Source organism: Poecile atricapillus, chromosome Z, assembly GCF_030490865.1.
Source record: "Poecile atricapillus isolate bPoeAtr1 chromosome Z, bPoeAtr1.hap1, whole genome shotgun sequence".
NCBI classification, from domain to species: domain Eukaryota; kingdom Metazoa; phylum Chordata; class Aves; order Passeriformes; family Paridae; genus Poecile; species Poecile atricapillus.
In genome coordinates, this window is record NC_081289.1 from 70,763,833 (window position 1) to 70,774,524 (window position 10,692).

General features: G+C 38.3%; 1 protein-coding gene across 1 annotated transcript in view; it reads left to right on the plus strand.

The window, feature by feature from the left end:
• Positions 1 to 10,477, plus strand: part of PCSK1 (proprotein convertase subtilisin/kexin type 1) — a 28,173-nt gene extending 17,696 nt beyond the window's left edge. Inside the window, exons 9-14 of the mRNA XM_058865399.1 lie at positions 15 to 115; positions 1,090 to 1,323; positions 2,486 to 2,643; positions 4,104 to 4,237; positions 5,938 to 6,099; positions 7,589 to 10,477. Of these exons, the coding sequence (XP_058721382.1) occupies positions 15 to 115; positions 1,090 to 1,323; positions 2,486 to 2,643; positions 4,104 to 4,237; positions 5,938 to 6,099; positions 7,589 to 7,951 (1,152 nt within the window). The 3' untranslated portion in view covers positions 7,952 to 10,477. The remainder of the gene's footprint in view (positions 1 to 14; positions 116 to 1,089; positions 1,324 to 2,485; positions 2,644 to 4,103; positions 4,238 to 5,937; positions 6,100 to 7,588) is intronic.
• The last annotated feature ends 215 nt before the right edge of the window (positions 10,478 to 10,692 follow it).

Genomic DNA, 10,692 nt, shown 5'->3' on the forward strand with positions numbered 1-10,692 from the left:
TTATTTTCTGTCAGACAAGTGTTGATCTTCACAATGAGTGTACAGAAACTCACACGGGGACCTCTGCATCTGCACCTCTGGCAGCAGGAATTTTTGCTCTGGCGCTGGAAGCCAAGTAAGTTGTCACAGCATCACCTCTGAAACTCTTCTCTCTCAACCACCCCCACCACCTTCCCCAAAATGCCTGTTTTAAGAAGCACTACCTCACAATGCAGCAGCACTTTTTATCAGTCAGACTTGGTCAGGCTGATGGCTAAAAATAAGCAGCTATTTGCCCCAACACTTTCCTAGAAAAGCAGAACCAATGTGAGTAAATCATGATGACAGAAATATTTTGTGTATTGGCAACAGCATTTACTGATTTCTGGTCAGATGCACCTAAAAGTGAGGGTGTACATGGATTCAGGAGAATGATTTGAAGACAATAGGCTGCAGGACCCTAATAGGTCCTGCCTAACAATAGGCTGCACAACCCTAAACTAAGCCTCAGCCAATTTACAGAAGAATTTCTGCCAGTGATGAGGCATAAAAGGGAAGGTGCCAAAGCCTGTCTGTCAGAGCAGGTAGGAAGCAGCCAGGTTTGTATCCTGTAGGGCAGGTAGTCAGAATTTAGGCCTTGGGGAAGCTAAGAAAGGGAAGGACAGTGACTTTTTCCACAGAAAACACTTTAGACAGTAGTGCATAGGTTTAACACTTGTGTGTGTAGATTCAGCTCCATTTTCTACTTCACACACCTTTGATGACATGAGCCAAGACACTTAGATATTTTTAAGGGTAAAGTGAGTCACAGATGGAACCAAATACCCAGTTTTCAAAATCCAGGTCCTAAAAGGATGGATGGGAAATTCTAGTATCTCTAGCTAGCTTTAAATGCCTGAATTATTTTGGAGGATTGGGGTCTATTCTTGCTAGACACCTGTTCTTCATGGACACAGAAGTCATGTCTGCCAAGGACAAGTGCAACAGGCTGTGTGTTATAAAACAGTGAGATGCCATATACATTCAAAGCATGTTCTGTTTCAGCCTTATAATTGATAGAAAAATGATAGATAGCCCTGAAACATTTAACCAGGAACATTTTTCAAACAGCCCAGATCTAACGTGGAGGGACATGCAACACTTGGTAGTGTGGACCTCAGAATATGATCCACTGGCTGGAAATCCAGGATGGAAAAAAAATGGAGCAGGACTGATGGTCAACAGCCGATTTGGGTTTGGGCTACTCAATGCTAATGCCTTGGTGGATTTAGCTGATCCCAAGAGATGGAAAAGTGTACCAGAAAAGAGAGAGTGTATTGTCAAAGACAAGAGCTTTGAGCCCAGGTAAGGATTTGCATTACCAGTTACCAAGTTGGTGTCTGTTGTAATAAAGCCTGAAGGGTCATATTCTTCACAGATTACTCTGAACGAGAATAAGGGACTTCTTTTTATTCATTTAGATTTGCCAGACTCTATTCCCCAGAAGCAGACAAGCAGCATTTGCTTCTTGGTTTGTTTTTTTTATTGTAAGACTGATGGAAATTACTAGAAGGAAGTCTTAACAAAGACTAAGATTATTATTTCTGCTTTTGCAGACAGTGTGTGAAAAGATGATACTGTGAAGCTGAGCTAAATCAGCAAGGCTGTGAATTTTTAGACAACCATTAGAAGACAGATAAAAAGATACTGACATCTTACAAAGACTTTTGAAAAATAAAATGTCTGTAATGGGTCTAAGCAATTCTTCTCACGTGACAGGCTTGTATATGTTGAAATCAAGGTGATATATTGAGCTTTAGTCATGTCTGTAGCATTTCTCTTATTAAACACAAGTGTCTCAAAAGCTCACTGAAAAGTCTTATCAGCCATGTGCCAACAGCACAATGAGCCTGAACAGACAGATTAATTATCATTAGTCACTGAGCTGGTTAATCAATAAGGATTTCTAGACTCTTCCTGTCTCCACATGTTCTCATGGTTTTTTTATTGAGAAAAAAAGATCTGTTTCAAAGGCTGAAATTATACCATGTGAATGCAACAAAGATCTGTCTGCAGAAATATATTGCAGTGCTTTGGAGAGTCACTGCTTGGTAATCTTATTATTTAAGCTATTTTACCATAAAATTGTTTTTATGGACTCTGTCTTTTTCATGGAATGTTGACCCATTATTGATGTATGCCACATTTGCTCATTTTGTATTTTTATTGCAGTCCTGCGTGTTATATGATGAGAACAAAGATCCTATGATCCTGAGTTTAGAACTATTTATGTGGAGATTTGGATACCCATTCTGTTTGGAAGTGATGGGAACTGTGCAGAGAAAGCTATGCAGAGTGTCTCTCTGTGCAGAGCATGAACACTTAGACATTGCCTTTATTTGTTGAGCTGGCACTGACTCCTCCTTTCTCATCATTCTGAAATGGCTGTTAAACATGTCATTTACACTTCATGACCCAGAATCAAAAGTTCCTGTGGGTAATTAAAGAACTACCTCAATTTTGACAGATTATTAAGAGCAAATGAAGAAGTCATCATTGAAATTCCCACAAAAGCTTGTGAGGGTCAAGAGAACTCCATTGCATCTCTGGAGCACGTGCAGCTCGAGGCAACGATTGAATATTCCCGTAGAGGTGATCTTCATGTCACTCTGGTTTCTCCATCAGGTATGGGAGACAAAGGCACATTTTGTTCGTGTTGCTGTGGTGTGCAGTATTTACTTTAATGAAAAAAAAATTGGTTTTCAGTGGTTAAAGAGAGTTAAATATATCATTGGACAAATCCACTGAGGACAAATCATCCAGGGAGCTCTAGAGACCCCTCTTCAACCTCCCCCTGGTTCTGGGTTATTTTTGTGAAAAGAGATTTGAAAATCATACTTCAGAAAATAAGGGCACAGAATGTTTTCACAGAGGGAACTGGACCTATGAAACCTCAGGTCTCCTGGCAAACAACGAATTATAGATCAATAATTCTTATCAGACTTCCTGTGATTTAGCAGACTAATGGAAAACTGAGGATATCTGATTCCTTAGGTTTCATTTCATGCATCTCCCCATTGGTGTATTTAAAAAAAAAATAGTGTTTTTGCACCTTAGTACAACTGTACTAAATGAGCTAGAATATGGCAAGCTGTCTGGACAATGCCCTGAAACAACACAAGAAGACAAAAAAAATAAAAAGAAAAAGGAAAAAGAAAAAAAATATTATAAACAACTAAGAGTAAAGTCTGCTAGACCAACTGGCATTAATATGAAAAAAAAAAAGACAAGCTTTCATATATGAATTTAAATATCAGGCTGATCTAATTTTTCTGTTTCTAGGTAGCAATCATCCAGTACTGCTGCCTCTACTGCACTATCATTTTGCTTTCATGATGAAATTGTTTTTCCCTTGTTTCTTGTTACTCTTCTACTTTCCTGCAAAACATTAGTAGCAAATGTTTGTCATTCCTTTTCTATATTTATGTTGTTACCTTTAAACATATTCATAAATTGTGACAAGGCCCCTTGGGACTTCACTGCTCCTCATAATGTAAAAAGTTGCTCCCTTGCTTTTTTCCTTATATGTAAACAAGCCAAACAAATTTCCTCCTGTGCAGTAGAACCTCTTTTGCTGCAGAAATGCTTTGTGAGCTGCAGCATTTTTGTAATAATAGCAATGCAAATGCTTTTTTCACCCTGTTGGAGGACCAGGCTGTAACAATACTCATCCACTCACCAAAAAACCCCAAACCAGTGATGAAATCATGATAAAACTGTGGGTTCTGCATGAGCTGGTTTACCATCAAAACTTCCATTTCAGAAGTTTCTTGAACAGCTCATCGGTGGGAAAGACTGGCTGTGCCTGACATCTTCTCCTTATGCTTCTTTTATGTGCATTCACTACCTTTTGTGCCAGAGATAGAACGCTGAACAAGATGTACCTTCTTGGTGTGACCTGACAGCTCATGCACTCCTAAGCACTGCTGTAAAAATAATTACAAGAGCCACTGCTAAAGGAGTCACTGCTGAAGAGTGTATTTTCCAGGTCACCTCTGCTCTAGGCAGTGTGCAAGCTGACAAATATGAAAAGTAGGAACAGGCAGTGCATGGACAATCAGAGTGTTGATCTTGCACCCACACAGGGACCAGCACTGTCTTACTGGCTGAGAGAGAGAGAGACAAATCTCCCAATGGCTTCAAGAACTGGGACTTCATGTCTGTCCACACATGGGGGGAAAATCCAGCAGGCACCTGGGTTTTAAGTATTACTGATATGGTGAGTATGCCTGCATGCTAACTAGCTGTGTTGGGGAGCTAACACAGATGAAATGATCACTCATTACTACAAAGCACGTTGGGTAATGCTCATTAAGCAAGCTAAATGAGGGGTTATTTAAGATATCCAGCTGGGTTAAAGATTAAAGAAAAAAGGTAGGGTCAGACTTCCTTGTTCTTTACCTAAATGCAGAGTGCCATTCTCGTTTCACTGACAGGTACTTGTCAAAAAAATTTCATGCCTGTGAAATTTTTCAGACACACGTGTGTTTTTCAGACACACGTCATCAAAATTAATAATTTAATAAAGTTTTCTGTGATTTTTGGGTTGAAGTATGAAAACAAATTAACATATGGCTAACTGGAAATTCTTTTCTGCAGAAAAGAACACAGCATGGATCTAGTCTTCTTCTGGTTCATGTGCACAGTTTTCATTAACTTTTGAAATTGAAAACCTTTTGAATTAATTATTTTTTGGGGGATCTCAGTGATCTATTCTGATGAATACATTTCCCTAATTTCTTTCTGAGAGCATCTAGGGTTGAACAAGGTATAAGATTTAAGGATTATGTAACAAGTTACAAATATATAACAAGATACAATATTTAAGGATTAAAGCCAAGTAGTCTACAGATATGAAATAAATCAGTTTACTAAAGCCACATGGGAATATGGATTACAACAGCAAGACAGCAGAATTAAGCTGCTTCGTAGGCAACTGAAAAATAATTCCCTTCAAAGAGAGAGTGATCAAGCTCACTCATCTCATTGAAGTTGTCTGTTAATAAGCTTGTCCTTAGGGGTCAGATCTTGCCAAAAACTGAAAGCTTCCTGTTAGACACTGAGCCTTCAGCCCCTATTGGCCTCAAATTGTAAACAGGAGGGTATTGCCAAGAGCTGAGCAGATGGACAAGGCACCAGGAATAGACATTACTATCACCAGTGTAGTGTTAATGCTGCAGGCTGATAGAAAACCCCATGGTTACAGATATCCTGATCTTTGAATGCATTTTTTGTGGAACAAAGCTAAAAAGAGCATTTTGTTTGTAAATTAGCTCTCGGTTCAAGTGAGAGCTTCCTGAAACTTACAATAAAGCAAGATTTTTGCCCTCAAGGCATAATACACTCTTTCCTCACCTTGCAGGATTTTCTGTTTTTTGTACTTGTCTCTTCCACTTTCTGATTCTGAAATCCTGCCACCAAAACTTATAAATAAACATCTGCTTCCACATTTACTTCCACACCCTGTATTTCAGATTGCTGTTGTACACCACATAATAGAAAATAATACTATTTCACCTTATCATTTCCAGTGGTATCTTTTATAAGGAAACTACCAAGGAATGGCCTAGTGAACAAGTTCTAATAACACAAAATACTACTTCAGTAACTTCTAGCATTTTATTTAATGACAAAATTCCATTTATGATTACAAGATGAATTAATAATTATGTTACATCAAAATGTGAATATTTTGAGTGGTTAAGCTATTGTGTTAAATCCCACATTCTAACATATTCTGTCTCCACTATATCTGAGGGCTTTGTGCTTATGAATCATACTCTATAGGTAGGTATTGAAAACCGGATAATTTGATTTGGTCGCTTCTGTGTACTCTGCATTCAAGTGTCTAAAGGATAAAGGATCTATTTGATCCTTTATGTCCTGAGAACCTATTCTGATACCACGCTTGTTTTTCAGTCCAGACGAATACAAAATGAGGGAAGGATTGTAAGCTGGAAATTGATTTTGCACGGCACTGCTACCCAGCCTGAACACATGAAGCAGCCACGTGTGTATACATCCTACAATGCTGTGCAGAATGACAGAAGAGGAGTGGAGAAGATGACAGATCTTGTAGAGGTAGAGTTATATTGCATTTATTCCTTACATGTTTTTCAGTTTATAAGGAAATGTTTGTTTGGGTTTGTTTGGGTTTTTTTGCCTAATAAGAAGACACATATTAATTTTGTATTCATTTCATCTAACCCCTGACTGGTTTTGAGTGTATATTGAAATTTGGCCCGTGTCAACTGATGTATTTATTAGTGTCTGTTTTCAAATTTCAAAATGTAAGTGGTTTAGGATGATAACAGGAAATTTCTCCTAAACCACAGAACTCTATGGCTAATGCAATTGAGTGGTGGAAGGAGGGAGGAAGACACCTCTGACAGACACACTAAATTTATGTAATTCTACTGAGAACAAGTGTCACATTCTAAAGGAACTTTGCTTGCTGGAGTGCTTCCAGTGAGTTTGGAAGGAGTTTCAGGAACAAAGAAGGGCTTGACAAAAGTCAGGGACTCACTGATTCAGAAGTTTGGCTCAGTGGATCTGTTCCTGCCAGATCCATTAGCACCCCCTGTTTACCCTACAGATAACAGTGCTCTAAAAATATAGCAGGGCGGAGTGACCCTGGGTTTCAGGATGCACAGGATGGACATTTTCATAGTGCTTGATTACATCAACAGCTTCAGAAAATAATCCCATCACATCAAATTGTCTCCCCATTAAGTAATTAGGACAGCAATAGAACACAGATAGTTTAACCTTCCTCAGACAGGTTATGAAAGGTGAGTGTGATAGTGGTCTTTAAATCCATTACATAAATGTCACCAGGTCTGTCAGCCACAGGCAAGGAAATAAATTGGAAGAAAGCAAACGTGGATTTGCAGATGCTGTAGGAGAAAGTGGGCAGACATGGTAGAAATTACATGAAGATAAAATGAGTGCTCAGTTAGAAATACAGTTCTAAGCTGAATGAGGAAGCTCTGCAGGAATTATATTAGTGTTGAAACAAGATCAAGCCTCTCACCAACTGCTCTGTGAACCTTTATTTGGTATTGGTCTTCCAAGGTCTCCTAGATATGTGCTATGACCACCGACTAGCCTTACTTCACCGTCTTTTTCTTGGGTGAAATCATCTACAGGGAAGGTTGCATGGAAACACTGGTTCTGTCCTTTTCCTAAGAGTACAAGGCACAATCAGAGCTGACATCACCACTGCATATATGTTTCCTTCATTAGAGTGCAGTGTCCCAAGGCACAGCCAGAAATATCTTTTAAGTCTGGGACAAATACTGGTATAAAATGACGTGTTGTATCCTGCCAATGTGGAATCTGAATTTATTACTGCTGATATGGGGGGGATTTGATATTTTTATGGTATAGTCCATTCAATTGTTTGCTTTGGTTGATAATGGTCTGTTTGTTTTCTATGTGCCCAAGTGGCTCCTGAATGGAAAAGTAACATTTACCCACATATAGATGGAGATAAGCAACCAGAGCAAACCTTAATCCAGTCAGTCTTTCTTTGACACCTGACTTTTTTTCATGCTAACCTGTGTTCTAGGACCATACCACACTGGAGAGCCTGAGTGAAAAACCCAAAGCCACAGAAGACACCAGCAGCAGCAGTGACAAAGCAGAAGATAAAATCCCATCAGAGGCCATGCTGCATTTGCTGCAAAGTGCTTTTAGCAGACAGATGGATCAGAAGCAACTGCCAAGGAAGACTGCAAGCGAGAAGTCAAACATTCCATTCGAACACTTTTATCAAGCCCTCAAAAAATTGAACAAGCCCTCCCAGTTGAGAGGCTCAGAAGAAAGTCTGTACAGTGACTACGTTGATCTTTTTTACAATGCCAAACCTTACAAGCATAGAGATGATAGACTGCTGCAAGCATTGGTTGATATCATAAATGAAGGCAATTAACTGTAGGGTATGGCACTGAGTTGGAAATATTCGTTCTCCCCACCTGTAGTTTTTTTTCCCAAAGTCTGTGTATGCTCTAGTTGTGTGATTGCTGCTTTGATTGCTTCATATTTAATACAACTATCAAGGAAGGGAAAAAACGGGTGTGAGGGGATAAGGCAGGAAAATTACACTTTTTAGTATTCTCTTTTTTCAAAACCTTTCTGCAGTATAGATTTGCCCCCTCAGGCATGAAATGCAATAGGACTCCCCTGAAAACCCTAATACTCTATTTTAAACAATTTTCACATTATTTATTCTTCCACCCTCTTCACTTAAGCATGCAGTAGGATTCAAAACCTGAATTACCAAGCAGTTTTGAACCAAACTGCCAAAGCTATGGGGATATATTCTCATCCATGGATTTGTCATGAATATTGCAGTCTTTGTTATATTTGTCATTTATTCTGATTTAATACTTGCATCCAGTATTGCTTCTGTCATAGGTGTTTTGTTCCTTCTCCAAACAATGCTCCCCTGCCCTTCTGTTCTCCTGTAAAGGAACATCTGGGAGGCTGGGTTTGGACTGGGGCATCAGTGAACACTGATGAAGTTATTCACAATTTAGACTACAGACAGAAACACACCCTAATAAAAAAGAGCCCCCAGTGAGGCATCCCAGACCATGGGATGGCATTCTCTCCAGCTGCCTGGAGCTTACCCAGGTGAAGTGCCTGAATTATAAGCCTGGTCTTTCTAGGCTGTATGTGTTTAAGGAGGACAGTCTCACTTCAGAGCACTTGGCTTTCTTTTTAATTGGTTATGAATCACCTGATGGAGTACTAAATCTATTTGTGTCAATTATATGAGCTTTGAGCTCCAACCTCCTACCTGTGGAGCCTGAGTTAGGTCTTCAAAGTAGTACAGCTGCCTTCTGAGATTCCTAACTCTGCAAGTAGTCAGGCCGAATGGAATAGAAGGGGTAGCTGTTGCAGAAAAGTCCATCCACAGACTGTAAAATTCCCAAAACATCTAGGAAGACAAGGAAAAATTGTCTGAGATTAAAAAAAAAACAAAAACAAAATACCTTGAGAAGGGTGAGCATGGGTTGAGGCAGAGGTGGCTGTCAGAAAGCAACTAGGGTGAGCAGCTCCCTAACATTAGCAGTTTTAAACACATACCTCTTTAAAGAGGGTAAAACTTATATATTATTTTGCTCTGAATAATTAAAAAAAAAAAAAAAAAAAAAGCCATGTTGGATGATCAGAAAAGTTAGGGGATCTAGAACAAGGAAATGAAGATTCCCAGGGGATAGTTACATCATTGGAATGCTAAAGAAAACCCAAAAAAGTGCTGACTGCTTTTTACTTCCTCTTGTCTACTATTGAAATGTGTTTTGCAGACTCTCTAGAAATATTTGATTGGATTCTTCTTCACTGTCTATTCCTTAAAATTATACAAGTTTCTCTAAGACAGGAATTTTACATTTTGCTCATAATCCATCAGTTCAATTAAAAGTTTCAAACTTCACACTAAATTCTGTAATTCAAAGGTAAACCTATTTACTGCAACTTATTAAGTCTTCTGTGGAATAAAAGGATTAAAGACAACCTTGAAAATTATCTTACCAACTGTAAGACTCAAAAAAACATTCTTTGTGGTGGCTTTATGCCTATCTTGGGCTTAGCCTGCCTTTTTGACAGTTTTAAGGATTCTTTAATATTCTTCTAGTCAACAGTTGAAGGCTATTCCACTATTGAATGTCTCTTGTATTGAATTGCTCCCTCGCTACTAAGAAATTTGCTTAGGAAGAGAAGTCATTAAAAAAAAAAAATATCCCTGCAAGTGGTCCATATCAGAAAGCTTTCCCTTTGCTGTCCTTTCCACACAAAAGCTTTCTGGCAATGCATAACTAATGAACAAGCAAACCATGAAAATTTCTAATTGCTGCTATTACAGAATGAGAGCACTTATTTTCACTAATGTTTAATTTTCAGAATAGACTCATCTGGTGAGGTAAGGGCCACTTTTAGTCCTGTGCAAAGAAGCTTAGAGGCTGGCTCCCTCAGATAACAACTAATTCAACCAGTCCTCATTCAGGTATATTACAGTGAGGAAAGTACTAACAACACTCCATTAGGCCTTGAATGAAATTTTCAGGTTAAAAGGGTGGGAAACAAAAGACCCTCCTTCATTTTAAGATCAGTTCCTATGCTGTAGCCAAAGTTTCAACAGAGGAAAAGTTTAAAATCTCTGTTTTGAATGTTTCCAACCCAGATCAGCTTATACAGGAGTAAATTATTTTTATTGTTAGTCTTTCCTTGGTGCCTGTGTGGATTTTGTGAAAAATGTAAAAGTAAAAAAAACAGTTTTCTCTCAGAATTTTAAATTATATTTTCGTTACAGGTATTTATAATATAGCAAAGATTTTATTGAACAGACAGAATTTTAAAAGGCATAATAAATTATATTGAAGAACCAGATTTTTTCTTGAGAAAGAGACAATTTCATCCAATAAACGTATTTTTTAAAAGGCATGTTACAACAGCAACTGCAACATGTATGTGATGTGATGTTAAAATTTGTCTACTAGTAGCATAATACAATGTGTTAGCAGAGCTCAGTGTGTGGTCTTAACATTTGTAAAGAAAACAGTAAGAAAAAGTCAAGGTATTGACTTAAAAGGAACAGGAAATTGAGTTTAAAATGAAAAATAATGGCTTGGGGAAATAACTAGGGGTTGGGTGGAAAAAAATGTGAAA